We start from the raw sequence: 15,636 nt of genomic DNA, 5'->3' as shown, positions 1-15,636 counted from the left end.
GGAAATGGACATCAAGAGAAAAAACCCAACAGACAAAAGTAACACTCCACCATGCGGACATGCGGAAAGAGAATAGGAGGTTTGGGCATAGGTCTGAGTAGACCCCCATTACCTAGCTGGTTGTAAAATAAGTCTCTCACAAGTAAAACAAAGAACTGCTATTAATGTCTTGCCATCCAAAACATTGAGCGCAGTTCAAAGGACAACATTTGTCTGCAAGGGGGAACAGGGACAGAGAGGGCCTCCTCCACTGACCAGGCGTGGTCAGTTGTAGCAAGCTCGAGCCAGGGAGATGATGGTGGATGTGGGCCAGCGGCTTACAGTCCCATCACATATTGTCATTAGCAGCCTAAAACAAGAACTGATACTCTAGTCCAGGGGTTACCAACCTTTTTGAGACTGAGAGCTACTTCGAAGGTACAGAGTAGTACGAAGGGCTACTTGTTAGATACTAACTTCCTGAGTACAAAGTTGCACAGATCACCTTTGAATATTAATTATAATATATGTGAAGAGACTGTTTGATCACGTCATTGTTAATTATTCTTAAAAAATAATTATTAACAATGATTTCCACAACAATGATGGTAGGAAACAGATATTTTAAAACATGCAACATTTATTTCTGTTAATCTGTTTCAACTCTGCTTAAATTCAACTTAATTGAGGTACTTTTGGTGACATCTATCACTACATTACTACATCAGTATGTACTTTTTGAAAAATAGAGAAATTAATTAAATTATAATCACTTTGTTACAACGATAAAGCTCAACCAAAAATAACACATGCATGTGACTGGGGTCTAAGGTTTCTAAGTGTCTTCTTAATTTGTTGGGTCTCATACTGTCAGCTGCCAGAGTTTTCAGACCTAAAATACACACTGGTCTCTCCTCATGTCCTCCTTAATTCACTGTGAAGCCAAGAGCAAGACAGGCTTCATCGTACTTTCTCAGTCCCTTTCTTGTCACTGACCGGCTGCTTCACGGGAATGAGATCTGATCTCACTGTGCGTCTCTCTGAGCGAATGAATGGGGGCGGAGCCTCGAGGCCTGTGTGTGTGCTGTCTGGGGACAAACACACACATTTCCCGCTCCTGGTATTTCATGCTGGCCTGATACGATGATGATTTAACAAAATTAACAACAGTGTGCAGAGCCGCGGGTTGCCGACCCCTGGCTCGGCAAAGAAAAACAAAAACATTAGTTCTGCCTCACATTTCCCCTCTCCCGGTCGCGCGCCCCACCTGTTATGTCTCTGTGCCTCACCAGTGGGCCGCGCCACACAGTTTTAGAATCACCGGCATAGAGTGAGATGGCGGTTTGACTTTTTTTAAATTAATTTTTTTTTTTCTTTTAAATTTTTTTTCAAACATTTTTTTCATGTATTGCATGCCTTGCGGGCGACTCGCGGGTTCCCTGCGGGGGCCCAGGTGCCCGCGGGCACCGTGTTGACTACCCCTGCTCTAGTCAAACACTGCTTTCTCTTCTACTTCGTAAAATTGACAGTACCCTGTGAGGATACCATCCTGTAGCTCAAAGATGTGGGGATCCATGGACAAGCCCTGCAACAGACCATAGAAGAAACATTGCACACTACAGAACGCTTCAGCCAATGGCTCTGGATTAGGAGGAAAGATACCAACTGTGCCCCAAGATGCTAGGGACATTACACCAGGTCTGACCAACCTATGGTGGGCCTGCCTTAGAACTGGGCGTCTTGTGATTAAAAGTCTGAAACACCTGACGCTAAGGTACACAACTGAAGACATGGCCCTAACATCCGCTGTTGGTGACTAACATCTACTGGTAGTGGGCATTAATTAGTGCAGTAGAACATAAAAGGGATAATCAGTGTTTAGTTTAAAAAGGCATAGAGGTAATGTCTAATCTACTGAGGGGGAAACATGGTATAGTAGACCATACAAGCAAGTAGCCAGTCAATTTTACCTTTAGGCGCAGTGTATCCTGAAGTTTTGCCTGTATCGTTGATTACAAGGCCAAAACAATTAGCGCTAACATCTGCTGGCAGCAACTAACACCTGCTAAAATCTATTGTTGGTTGGTAACTTAAATTTTGCAGAAGACCTTCAAAAGTACAAGGGATATTCACCATCTAGTCCTATATTCTAAAATAGAGATCCATTCAAACGAGAATTCATTACTTCATGATTTGAGGATTACAAATTAAATAGTATACATTTTTTTTGATAGGCACTGGTGCCCCTTATTCATAAGTGCAAATTAATCTTAACGCTGCAACCACTTTTACCTTTTTGCTGTACAGTTGGTTGCTGACGTTTCCCTTTGACTTGCAGAAGAGCGGTGTAGGGGCTACAGTGTTGCTCTGAAAGGTAATGAAGTCAGACGCCAACCCTGCAGCAGTCACCAATTTCTTTTGTGAGGTTTTAAAGCTCAGATGTGTGGATGGCTTTTTAACATCCTAAGGAGGGAACCAATTACTTCAGTCACTTTAACCCATCTCAACCATTTAACCTCGTCACATACTCACATTTCCAAGTTTTTTCTTCTTGGCACAAGTTTCCTCTTCTGCATTGATCATTGCAACCTCCTGTGCAGTCGCGACCAGCTGATCAGTCTCAAACTCAGACACCACAGGGATCTTCCTCTTCTTTTTGGTCAGTTTCCTTTTGGAGAAAATAGCTTCAGTTTCTTCCAGGGGAATCTCTGAATCCAGACTACCAACCATCTGCAGTTGGGTTTCATCTTTGAGCTGCATTGTCTTCATCTTAGGCGTGTCTTTCTTTTTTGCTAATGGGGTGAGCAGTTTCTGTTCAATTTTCTGCTTGCCCTTTTTCTTTCTTTCAATTGGCACTGAAGTGGTATGTTGAGTAGCTTCGGATGCAAGTGGAGGTTTGTCCTCTACCTCAACCTGTGCATCAACCTTGAGGATCTTTTTCTTACTCTTTGCAGCAGTTGTAGCATCCCTTGGCTCTTTGAATTTGGTTTTGGCTTCTGAGTTCCCATTGTGAATCTGTGATTCACCCTCAGGTTTGAATTCAGCCTTCATGCCCTTCCTCTTCTTGGTAGGGAATCCAGCATCAGTCTGCAGTGTTGTCATTTTTGTCACAGTTTCTTCTCCTGATGTCTCACAACATACCGATGTGATCTCCGTCTCTGCACTGACCTGTAACAGAGTCCCATCTGTTTGCTCCTCAGCTTTTAGACTCTTCTTTTTATTCCTCTTCCCTGAGACGGAAGCATCTGCTTGAGAGGACATTTCTGGCTCTGTTGTGGCAAAGGTCTCTTGATCTTCGACTGCCACTATCCCAGGTTTGGGCTCAGAAGTGTCTCTTTTCTTCTTCTTTGAAAAGCTTTCAGATTGGTCCTTGTCGTTAGTGCAGGACCGTGGTTGTGCCGCCTCTTCTGTAACTGTAATGGAGGGCTGTTTGTTTACATCAGAGAGGAGCAGAGTTTCTGATTGATCCTGTACAGAAGTTGCCTCTGTGACTAATGCAGTCAAGATATGGATTTTCACCTCAGCTCCCTTTTCGAAATCTTCTGCTTGTGCGCACCGTGGAATTCCTTCAGCTTCTTCAATCTCTTTAATTGGAGTTTGAGATTGAGCCATGGTCTGTCCCTGTTTTGACCGTTCTGTATTTTCCTCACTTTCAACACTTCCTTCCTGTTCCGCTTTCTTCTTCTTCCTTTTTTTCTTTTTCCCGTCATCATTATTGGTTTGGTCTACTCTTTCACTGTCATGTTTTGCCAAGTCCTTGCTTTGCTTGCCTAGTGTGGATGCCTCCTTTTTCTTCCCTGAAATTGCAAGAGAGATAGATCAATTACTCTTCACACACTGATGCAGCATCTGTCATCTACGAAATATTTATGTAATTGAGAAAGTTATGTAGTTCAAAATGTAGCCAAGTGTTGACTGAGTCTTGGGTTACAATCTATTGAGCTTTGAGCGCTTATTTGTGTCTAGTTTATAAATATGTTTTGCCCCTCCTTCATTTAGTGACTGTCTACACTTGCTCAGTAAATTCTAGTCGACCTTGAAGAATAGCCTCTGTACAAGCTTGTGATACATTTCCCTAAACTGCATTTGGGAAATCAGCGTTTTTTCTATAAACGCCGAAAATCAGTGGAACACTGCCTGCCAATTTGAAGAGTTGCAGCTCTATACTTGTAGTTTTAAAAACAACAAGAGTCTATCGAAAGCTGCTGAGCTATGATCTCACTGACCTGATATGTATGACCACATGAATTTCCCCTTGTGGGATAATAAAGTTTACCTTGACTTTTTTATAGTCTTGTGCTACGTTGCTGTGTATTCCTTTTATTCTGACCTGCCAAGGGACTGCAGATATAAAATAGTTTAAAGCTATAATCTGGTGCAATGCATCAAATGGCGTAATTTGTTTTTAACTATACATGGTTCTTTTCAAATAAAATTAAATAAAGATGGGTTCCAGATGTGTGAATTGTTACCACATTTAAGATTCTTTCAGTGATTCAGCAAGTCTGGTGTTGTGCTCAGTGACTGCTGTTTCCACATATGGACATTTATTTGAGCAAATTTAGCTCTGCAGGAGAGTAAGAAAGGGGACATCATGATAATAAGCGACATTATCTTAAACATCAATAAATGCATCAAGGAAAGATATGCATAAACCAACTTGAAAAATGTTGTGCATTTGATAATTAATTATTTATGTTAAGATACATTTTTTATTAGTTATTTTTAATTCTTATTGAAGAGAAAGAATGCCATTCATTTTATCACTGATACACTGGCAAGTATTTCTCACATTAAGTACAAATGTAATATCTGTCGTGGGTCTCAGTGAAAAGACTCATTCCACAAACCCTCATAGAAAACTGTTATTACAAAGACTGAGCAAAATTTTATGAAAATGACTACTGGAATATTGAAAAAATACTTTTCAGCAGTAAACTCAAGGCAAAGATGCATCTCCCTTTCCAACTGCCTCCATATGTAAACTGAAGCATACTTTGTTCTCCACAGTCAAACAGAGGAAAATATTTCACCAACATTTACACTGAACAAACAAACGCAACTCTTTTGTTTTCACTCCCATGTCCGGAGATCCTGTGTACAGCCGTGGCCAAAAGTTTTCAGAATGGCACAAATATTCATATTCACAAAGTCTGCTGCCTCAGTTTTTATGATGGCAATTTGCATATACTCCAGAATATTATGGAGAGTGATCAGATGTATTGCAATAATTGCAAAGTCCGTCTTTGCCACAAAAATGAACTTAATACCCCAAAAACCATTTCAACTGCATTTCAGCCCTGCCAAAGAAGGACCAGCTGACATCATGTCAGGGATTCTCTTGTTAACACGGGTGAGAGTGTCAACGATGACAAGGCTGGAGATCACTCTTTCATCCTGATTGAGACAAAATAGCAGACTGGAAGCTTTAAAAGGAGGGTGGTGCTTGAAATAATTGTTCTTCCTCTGTTAACCATGGTTACCTGCAGGAAAACACGTGCAGTCATCATCGTTTTGCACAATAAGGGCTTACGAGCCCCAACTTTGAATATTCCCAGAATTTTGCAACCCTACTCTTTGCATAAACTTAATGTAATTGTCAATAAAATCCTTTGACACTTATGAAATGCTGGTAATTATACTTCAGTATACCATAGTAACATCTGACAAAAAGATTTAAAAACACTGAAGCAACACACTTTGTGAATATTTGTGCCATTCTCAACTTCTGGCCATGGCTGAAAATGTCCCGGCGCAGCAAACAGCTGGGTTAAAAGATGCCGTGGTGTTTAGCCTTGCACTTGATGAGAGCGTTGACGTGAACGACGTACCGCGCTTGCCATTCAAGGCAAAATACTGTGATTAGACTGAGAGAAGCTCTGCTGCTTAAAGCTAATGTCCGAAACAACAAAAGGTGAGGACATAGCCAGGGTGTTTATGGAACATTTTGAAGAGCGAGGGATTGACATCGGCAAGATCTTTGCAGTAACAACAGATGGCTCCCCCGCCATGGTCGGGAAACAGAGGGGAGCAGTCAGATTAATAGAAGAAAAAGTCGGTCACCCCATCATAAAACTCCACTGCATAATACACCAACAAAATCTCTGTGCAAAGATGTCAAAGTCAGATCTTAATGAGGTAATGGCTACAGTGACAAATTATTAGCTTTTTAGTTTAATGATCTTCACTGACGCACCGACAGTTCCAGTCGCTGCTTGGGAAAATGGACTGCGTACAAAGACCTCCCTCTCCACTCCGCGATTCGCTGGCTAAGCGCGGAAAAGTTTTGGAGCAGTTTGTTGGCTGCTTTGATGCCATCAAGGCCTTCCCGGCTGAAAAGGGCCAAGACTTTCCAGAACTTGAGGATGAGAAGTGGGTTGTGAAACTCATGTTTCTCACAGATATTACTGTACATCTCAACAAGCTCAATCTCCAGCTGCAAGGTGCAGGGCAAACTGTTTTGGACATGTTCGACACATGGACAGCTTTTGTCGGTGGGTTAGCAATATTTGCAAGTGACGTTAATAACTCCACTTTCCGTTACTTCAGACACGTAAGGGAGTTGTCATCGCAGCAGAGCATCGATACCGCTGAAATATGCAAATGCCTGAGGGAGCTCCAGCTGGAGTACACAACACGGTTTGGGGACTTTCAGAAGTATGGACCTATGTTCTCTTTCTTGATCAAGCCTGATTTATCTCTGATAGACTGGTTGGATACACAGGGCATGGAAATGCAGCTGATTGAGCTGAGGAGTTCAATACTGTGGGTGACTAAGTTTGCAGAGCTACGGAAACAGCTGGAAACCACAGTAGTGCAAGATCACGGAACCTTCATCTTCACCTGCTGGACATCTTTACCGGAGAAGTTCAACTGTCTCCAGAACGTTGCAGTTGCTTTACTGACAGTCCTCGGGTCAACGTATCTGTGTGAGCAGATATTCTCACACATGAAAAATGTGCTCAGCACCTCCCGCAGTCGTTTGACCACTCCGAAGCATGTGTGCAACTTAAAGTCACTAACTACAACCCCCAGATAAGGGAGCTCAGCAAAAGGAAAGCCAGGTCAGGGATCACACTGATTGAAAGGCATCATTGTATTTGTTGCAGGGCCTACACGTGTTTGCATAGGTTGCCATTTGTGCACCTCTTTTTCTCTGACTCAGCTGTTGATTTTTTCATGAGGTCACATTCTTGTATAGCCCTAGTACTGTTATGTATGTTTGATCTGCTTTTGTCCACTTTAGACAATTCCAATGCAATACTTGTTAACCTCTTAAGAGGCGGGTGAAACTCGGCTAAAACGCCTGTTTGAGGACACCCAAATTATATTGAAAGCTGTTCTTGAACCATTTGGAGTACATGCATGATATTGGTCTCTTTTGAAGGTAACATTCTGATCTTTCCCCCCCCCCAACAGTCAGAATCACTCTAAGTGCTATTGGCATTGAGTAATAGCAGTTGGCACACAGCGAGGTAGAAGGTTTTTATTTTCGCCTGAATATTTTTGGTAAACAGATGCCTGCTGATGACTCCAGCTGGGACTAACGCCGGGTTTACACCGGACACGGCAGCTGTTATTTAAGGCTTGACGGTGCGCTTACGCATCCGGTGTGAACCCGGCATTATGAGCTGGAAAACACAATAGGACCCTAGCATGAAGCCTTGACTAGCCCAAGTTCAAATTTGATAAAAATACCACAGAAAATGAATACTTGACAGATTTTTTCCTAAGCGCATTTCTAAGCGTTTCCACAAAGGCCATTTGGAGACTCCAAAGGACCCTGTGTAACCATGGTAACCAACCAGGCTAAAAAGGCAAATTTTACACTCAAAATCATACTTTTATATAAAGGAGACAAAACTGGTCATATGGTTTAAAATTTATACAAATAAACATCTTTTATTGTACTTTCCACTACAGCAGCACAAGAACACTTCCCTACTGGACACTGACACTATGACATCATTGTATCCATTCCTGTATCTGTAAATATGTGATTTTTGTATACATGTCAGTGTGGTGTTTAAGTGTTAACTGTATAAGCTACTGGATGATCTGAATTTCCCTAGGGATTAATAAAGTATCCATCTACCTATCTATCTATCTTTCATATATTTTAGCAACATCCAGCAGTCACGACGGGGACGAAACACTGACGCACGGTGCTCTGGGACCAGCTGGACACTGTTGCGTGGTGTAAATTTTTTTTGCCCCCGTCAAACAGCACATCATTATTTAGGGAATTCCATTGGCTAAAAGATACGCCACTCATCAGAACAATCAGTTGCAATTGGCTCAGCCTTTACATGTCAGAAGAGGGGCAGGCTCTTTCCGACAACAAGGTGCCTAGTTGGCTATTGCAGGCTGTAAACAGCCCATGCTAGGGCTGAACGATTTGGGGAAATAATCTAATTGCGATTTTTTTTTCCCATATTGCGATTGCGATTTAATATGCGATTTTTTTATTTGATCCAATTTTTTTTCCCCAACAAAACGTAATGAATGATTTAAATATGACCAACACGATATAAGATACATTTAGTGTTAAATAAGATTTAAAATGATAGGTGTCTTACTGCTCCCAAGTTTCTCCAGGAAAATAATATATATGAAGACTTTCAGTCTGGGTTTAGAACCAATCACAGCACAGACAGCCCTGGCAAAAGTCACTAATGACCTTCTAATAGCTTCAGATCAGGGACTTGTGTCTGTCCTTGTTCTGTTAGATCTCAGTGCAGCATTCGACACAATTGACCATCACATTTTATTACAGAGACTAAAACAGTTAATTAACATTAAAGGAACGGCCCTAAACTGGTTTAAATCTTATTTTTCTGATCGCTCCCAATTCGTACAAATTAATGATGAGTCATCTGTGCGCACCAAAGTTAACCATGGTGTTCCACAGGGGTCTTTGCTCTGCCCAATTTTATTCTCATTATACATGCTTCCACTAGGGAAACATTATCAGGACACACTCGGTAAATTTTCACTGTTATGCGGATGACACCCAATTATATTTGTCAATAAAACCTGATCAAAGTAATCAAGTAACTAAACTTCGAGCATGTCTCAAGGACATAACCTGGATGACCCGCAATTTTCTCTTATTAAACTCAGATAAAACTGAGGTTATAATACTCGGCCCTAAACACCTTAGAGAAACATTATCTAATGATATAGCTGCGCTAGATGACATTGCCCTTGCTTCCAATGAAACAGTCAGGAACTTGGGAGTGATCTTCGATCCTGATTTGTCCTTTAATAGTCACTTAAAACAAATTTCTAGGACCGCCTTTTTCCACTTGCGTAATATCTCAAAAATCAGACATGTCCTTTCGCAAAAAGATGCAGAAAAACTAGTCCACGCCTTTGTTACATCGAGACTGGACTACTGTAATTCACTCTTATCAGGCTCCAGCAGTAAGTCGTTAAAGACTCTGCAGCTGGTCCAAATTGCCACAGCACGTGTCCTGACAAGAACTAAGAAAAGAGAGCACATTTCCCCAGTATTAGCATCGCTACACTGGCTTCCTGTTAAATCAAGAATAGAATTTAAAATTCTCCTCCTCACCTTCAAGGCCCTTAATGATATGGCACCTTTTTACCTTAAAGAGATGTTAATACCATATCAACCTACTAGAGCACTCCGATCCCAGAATTCAGGTTTACTTGTCATCCCTAAAGTCTCTAAAAGTAGAGTAGGAGCCAGAGCTTTTAGCCATCAAGCCCCACTGCTGTGGAATAATCTCTCACTTTCAGTTAGGGAAGCAGACACGCTCTGTTCGTTTAAAAGTAGACTCAAAACCTTCCTTTTTGATAAAGCTTATAGTTAGAGCTAATTAGTGCGGCAGAAAGTAACTCGCCCTATGTTCCAAAATTGATTAAAAGGCAAAAACCCCTGATGATGCTAAGACGCACAGGGAATTTATGACACAAGACACACGGAGCTTCGCTTTCCTGCTTCTCCTTCCTTTTCTCCATCCCTAACACATCAAGGTAATTCTTATCTCATCAGTATATGTTACAAACTTGACCCATTTCCCGGAGTTTCTGTGCCTTAGCGCCCGCGGATGCAGGGCCACAGCTGTGGCCGCACCATGGATATGATTGTGGATCGCGCGTCAGAGGTCGCAATGGTGGATCCAGTTCGGTGGATTCTGTATCGTGCCTGCTGATGGTAGTGGTAATGGAGGATCCTTTGTCGCGCTGGCATCGGCTGATGGTGGACCACGACCGAGGCAGCAGCTGATAATGGATTCTAACTGGCGGCAGTGTACAATAACTGTGGACTATAGTGGATCCCATCCTGATGCTGGAACGTGATCTTGCTGGCTGCTGACCAGAGACTATGCTTGCAGCAGGACTGCTTCACATATAGTATTGAAAAATGTTTACCCTCATCGATGTTGCTAAAAACTTTAATCCTGATGTTTTTTTTACACTTGACATCTATTGCACTTCTGTCCGTCCTGGGAGAGCGATCCCTCACATGTGGCTCTCTCTGAGGTTTCTACATATTTTTACCTTAAAAAGGTTTTTAGTAGTTTTCCCTTACTCTTGTTGATGGTTAAGGACAGAGGATGTCACACCATGTTAAAGCCCGAGAGACGAATTGTGATTTGTGAATGTGGGCTATACAAATAAAACTTGATTGATTGAAAAACATTTCACACAACTGAAACATAGAATTTGCCTCTACTATACTTTGAAAATATTTTGTAAAATCAAAGTAAATAAAGTTATAAATAAAAAACGGAGAAATGCACAGGCCACAAAGTCAAACAATACAACTGCATGTATGAACAGTTTCCTGAAGTTAATGAAATGGTCCCACTCCTCAGACTGTGATTTTTAACCCGTTCAAACACAAGTCACGTAACAGACAGAGTGTGTGTGGAGCCACAACACAGCAGACATGAGGCGCTGTAAAGCCTTGAGCATCCCGTTCATGTCCGGGTGGTCGTGCAGCGGTACGGAGGCGCCAGGCCTCAGCAGGAAGACCCCCATGCGGAACACCTCCGTCTCGCAGATGTGCGTGTAGGGGACCGGGGGGCTCTGGAGCCCCGCCGCCCCGGCGCTCGGCCCCGGAGCTCGGCTTGCTTTTCCGGGGAGGGATTTTCAGGTCCGCCGCCCGCACCGCGGTCACCAGCGAGATGAGCTCGCTCTATGTTTGTTCCTCCCTCCTCTCATTCTATACTCTTATTTAAGTTAGCAATGATCTTTCGTTTTGTTTGTACTATTTTCAAGAACTCAAAGTGAAACTTGGAAGCATCCTGCAATGTACCACGGGCCCGAGCATACCACCAGAGAAGAGACCCCGTCCCCTATCAACAGTTGATTACTTAACCTGATGTGGAAGACTCTAGGGATGAAAGTTTCCTGCCGCCGCATGAGATGGAAACCTACAATGAATTCAAAACACCCAGGGAGGATCCTTTCAATGTTTTGTGTTGGCTGACGAGCACTAAAACTGGACCCATGCAGGACTATGATATTGGGCATAAAAGCAAGTGCATGTAGCTCAGGTCATGGATGCATCCATTATATATCACTCAAGACTATGATCACATGCTTTATTGCATATTGAATATTTTCTTGCTTAATGATGACACGGTATAGATAATGGATGGATTTTTACACTTTTGTACATTGGACAAATCTACCAACCCGAGTTGCCTTTACTTTTCTTAGCTGCTGGGGTCCCCTTCTGATCCTCATCCGTAGGACGACATCCTCTCTTCATCCTCTTCCTGCTGCCAAACATTTCATCATCCTCATCAGTAGAGACCTCTTCTGGATACACATCCTGAGGAAAGATGCCTGAGGAAAGATTCCAGATTAAAATTAGATTAAAAAAAATATGATTATTCCGTTTTCATATAAATTCTTAATAAATATTACAAATACAAACCCAATTTTTTGATATTGAAATAATAAAATCTGTTAAGTCCAGTAGATGGAGCTTGCTTAGTCTGTTGAGGTCAGCATAAAAAATGTCTACGACTCATAACAAACTTGGAGAAAGAACGCATCGATGAAATTTAGGGATCTTTTAGATACAACATGATAACGACACCACTGTGCTCTGTTTTTGTCCGCATTTGTTAACAAGCAGGATTACACTGCTAAATTATGATAACACAAATCATATTGATCGCCACTAAAGTATTGTGATAGTATCAAATACAATTAGAAATGTCCCAGCCCTAATATTTACAACTGTAAGACATTTCTCTGTACATGGTTCTTTTTTTCCTTGTTCTTCACACCACTAGTTATTTACCAACAGGATTCACTTTTGTATTAAAACTCTGTCTCTCAACAAGAAAACCTGTCAATCAGTGTCAGTGGACCTGAAGAAACACCAGCAGCAGCATTACAAGATGATCACCATCATCTCTTTTATATTTCCATTTATTTATCAATTATAAGGTGGTTATTAGGGTTCAGTTGATGATGACCGTGTGAAGAGTAACTAAAAATGTATCCGAGTATTGAAAAATGCATGTCACCAATTTTTAAAAAGCTAAAATAAGAATTAAGCTGTGATCAACAGCTCCTACCTTCACCGAGGTCCTGCAGTCTGAAATTGAACACATGAGAGAGAAACAGGATGCATTAGTTTTGATTGAGGTGATCAGTCATTAATATAATACAACATTACATGATTTAGCCCAAGAAAATCTATAACTTTCTTAGGCTGCATTAGTTGGAGAAAAGGTTCATCAATGGAGGGGCGAAGCAGCACTTGCAATTGCTTCATTCTGGTGATGTGATAATTCAGCTTCGTTAAGTCAAGAATTCTTCCAGCCTCACTTTGATCTATAAATACCAGGGTTTCCCCCAGTGCTGTATAGGACTGGCGGGCCGCCAGGCTTTTCTCCCCCCCCCCGCCAGGCTAAGCGTCACTTGTTTTTTTTAATTTAAAAAAAATAAAAAAATCCGTCACTTGCACACATCAACAACGCTTCACTTCCTCATTGAGCCCCGATCCCCAAGCAACCCCATCCTATTGGTCCAGACAGTCACATGTCCCATCCAGACCCCTTCAATGACCCTCAGACATCAGAACGCTCCTTCAACAGTGTTTTACTGAACATAAGTCAAAACCAAACATAAACATAAACCTAGTCCGTTACACTATTAGGCTGCAGCTATTTGGTTTTATTTATTTAAAAATAGGGTACTTCTTATTTCATACATTTTCCACAAATATGGGGAGGACTCAAATAGCCCTACAAAGTTCTGTGTTTAATTTATTTGAAAGTAGGCCAACACTTGCCTGTGTATTTTGTTTGTTTGTTATTTTGTTGCTTGTCTGTTTGAGTAGCTGGCTGAAAGCAAAGAAGTAGTAGGCTTACCTTTTATTGGTCACCAAACTGTTACGGTTCATTGTTTCTGAAACAAGAGGCCTGACTGCTATGTTCACAGCAAACTTGAATTTTTTTTAATATTAAGTAGGGCTGCCACTAACGACTATTTTTCTATCGATTAATCTGACGACTATTTTATCGATTAGTCGATTAATCTAAACGATTAATTTTCCTCCCAAAAAATCAAATTGACATTTCAATTCAGTTAATTTTATTTTGATAACAAACTGTATGTCATCGTATAATGCAGCACAAAACAAAATGTAAACAAAGGCTCAAATATTAAAGTGCAAAACTGTAGGTTTAAACTAGCAACTCCAACGTGATAAAAATAAATAAAAAAGAGGGCTTATAAGTTAAGTCAGCAGTGCAACTCAAAGATATCAAAGTTTCTATTTAACCCCTTATCAAAATCAAAATAAAAAAGTTAGGTCTGCATATTAATCAAAGAGCAACATGTTTAGAGTATAAGAAACAATGGTGTCCAGCTCAAAATCCGACTCAACCAATCACATTAGATCTTGATGAATCAATTATTCAATTTGAAAATCTTGATAATTTCTATTTTCTTACTCTATAATTTGTTGTAAACAAAATGATCAAATCAAAGGGTGATCCAACTTGCGCCACTTTTATCACAGCAACTTGTGTTACTGAGTACTGTGTATGGCCCCAACGTGCCTGTATGCACAGCGGACAACGTCTGGGCATGCTCCTGATGAGTTGGCGGATAATGTCCTGGGGGATCTCCTCCCAGACCTGTATCAGGGCATCAGTGAGCTCATGCACAATCTGTGGCGGTAATTGGCGTTGTTGGATGCACCGATACATAATGTCCCATAGGTGATTAATTGGATTTAGGTCATCGGAATGAGAGGGCCAGTCAATGGTAACACTGCATTTGTCATCAAGGAACTGCATACACACTCTAGCCACATTAGGCCGGGCATTGTCCTGCCTCAGGAGGAACCCAGGGCCCACTGCTCCAGCGTAAGGTCTGACAATTTCTGAGGATTTCATCTCGGTACCTAACAGCAGTCAAGGTTCCGTTGGCTATGCCATGGAGGTCTGTGCGACCCTCCAACCGCTTCCCCACACCATCACTGACCAACCGCCAAACCGGTCATGCTGGATAATGTTACAGGCAGCATAACGTTCACCACAGCTTCTCCAGACTCCAATTCTGGTGTTCTCTTGCAAAGACCAATTGAGATGCACATTGCTGGGCTGTGATCACAGGTCCCACTAGAGGTCGTGGGGCCCTCATGCCACCCTGATGGAGTCCGTTTCTGACAGTTTGGTCAGAAACATGCACACCTATAGGCTGCTGGAGGTCATTTTTTTTGCCTTCTGTTCTTCCTCGCACAAAAAAGCAGATACCGGTCCTGCTGCTGGGTTGATGCCCTTCTACGGCCCTCTCCAGCTCTCCTTGTGTAACTGCTGGGTCTCCTGGTGTCTCCTCCAAGCTCTTGAGATTGTGCTCGGAGACACAGCAAACTGTCTTGCGACCGCATGTATGGATGTGCATAATTGCACAAGGATTTTCAAGGGTTTTCTAAGGCGATTAGCAAACACAATGTACCATTAGAACACTGGAGTGACAGTTGCTGGAAATGGGCCTCTATACACCTATGTAGATATTTCATTAAAAACCAGACGTTTCCACCTAGAATAGTCATTTACCACATTAACAATGTATAGAGTGTATTTCTGATTAATTTAATGTTATCTTCATTGAAAAAACAGTGCATTTCTTTGAAAAATAAGGACATTTCTAAGTGACCCCAAACTTTTGAACGGTAGTGTATCCCGGTAGTCTATGGTTGTTTAGATTCCTGCTTAAATTCACAGTAGAAAATTTTTTAGTAGTTTTATTTTTAATGGCTTTATAGTGTTCAGTGTTTCCCCTACCATTCTAATAGGGGGGCGCTGCGCCCCCCCAACGGGACCTCCCGCCCCCCTGGAAGGTCAAGTTAATTATTTATTTTATTTTTTATTTTTTAATATAGCGCCAGATCTCTACATAAATCATTTTAAGGTTACATTTCCTATTAAACAGGTCTATAGCTTGCATTTCTGTCTCGACATGATCGCGCTTTTGGATTTCTCCTCTGCTCTCTGTATTGCGCACGGCGGAGTTCGATCCAGATGCGCGCACACACAGACCCGTGCGCACACACAGACACGTGCGCACACACAGGTGAGCTACCTCCCACCAGCGGACAGAGAGCATCCACCTGAAAACATGTCGCATGAACCACCTGAGAAGCAATTAAAA

General features: G+C 41.7%; 1 protein-coding gene across 5 annotated transcripts in view; it reads right to left on the bottom strand.

Annotated features, from left to right (window-relative positions):
* Window positions 1-15,636, bottom strand: part of LOC133022141 (ribosomal RNA processing protein 1 homolog A-like) — a 43,916-nt gene that overhangs the window by 6,557 nt on the left and 21,723 nt on the right. For 2 of the 5 annotated variants that reach the window (XM_061089164.1, XM_061089165.1), the window contains exons 11-13: window positions 12,549-12,568; window positions 11,653-11,805; window positions 2,512-3,776 (exon numbers count right to left, since the gene is read on the bottom strand). In XM_061089164.1, coding sequence (XP_060945147.1) covers window positions 2,512-3,776; window positions 11,653-11,805; window positions 12,549-12,568 — 1,438 coding nt within the window. Of the gene's footprint in view, window positions 1-2,271; window positions 2,443-2,511; window positions 3,777-11,652; window positions 11,806-12,548; window positions 12,569-15,636 lie in introns of all 5 variants that reach the window. The other 3 variants (XM_061089161.1, XM_061089163.1, XM_061089162.1) reach the window with 3 other exon arrangements.

This window comes from Limanda limanda, chromosome 16 (assembly GCF_963576545.1).
Source record: "Limanda limanda chromosome 16, fLimLim1.1, whole genome shotgun sequence".
Taxonomy (NCBI): Eukaryota; Metazoa; Chordata; class Actinopteri; order Pleuronectiformes; family Pleuronectidae; genus Limanda; species Limanda limanda.
The sequence above is the reverse complement of the archived record's forward strand: the minus strand, read 5'-3'. Positions and strand labels throughout refer to the sequence as shown.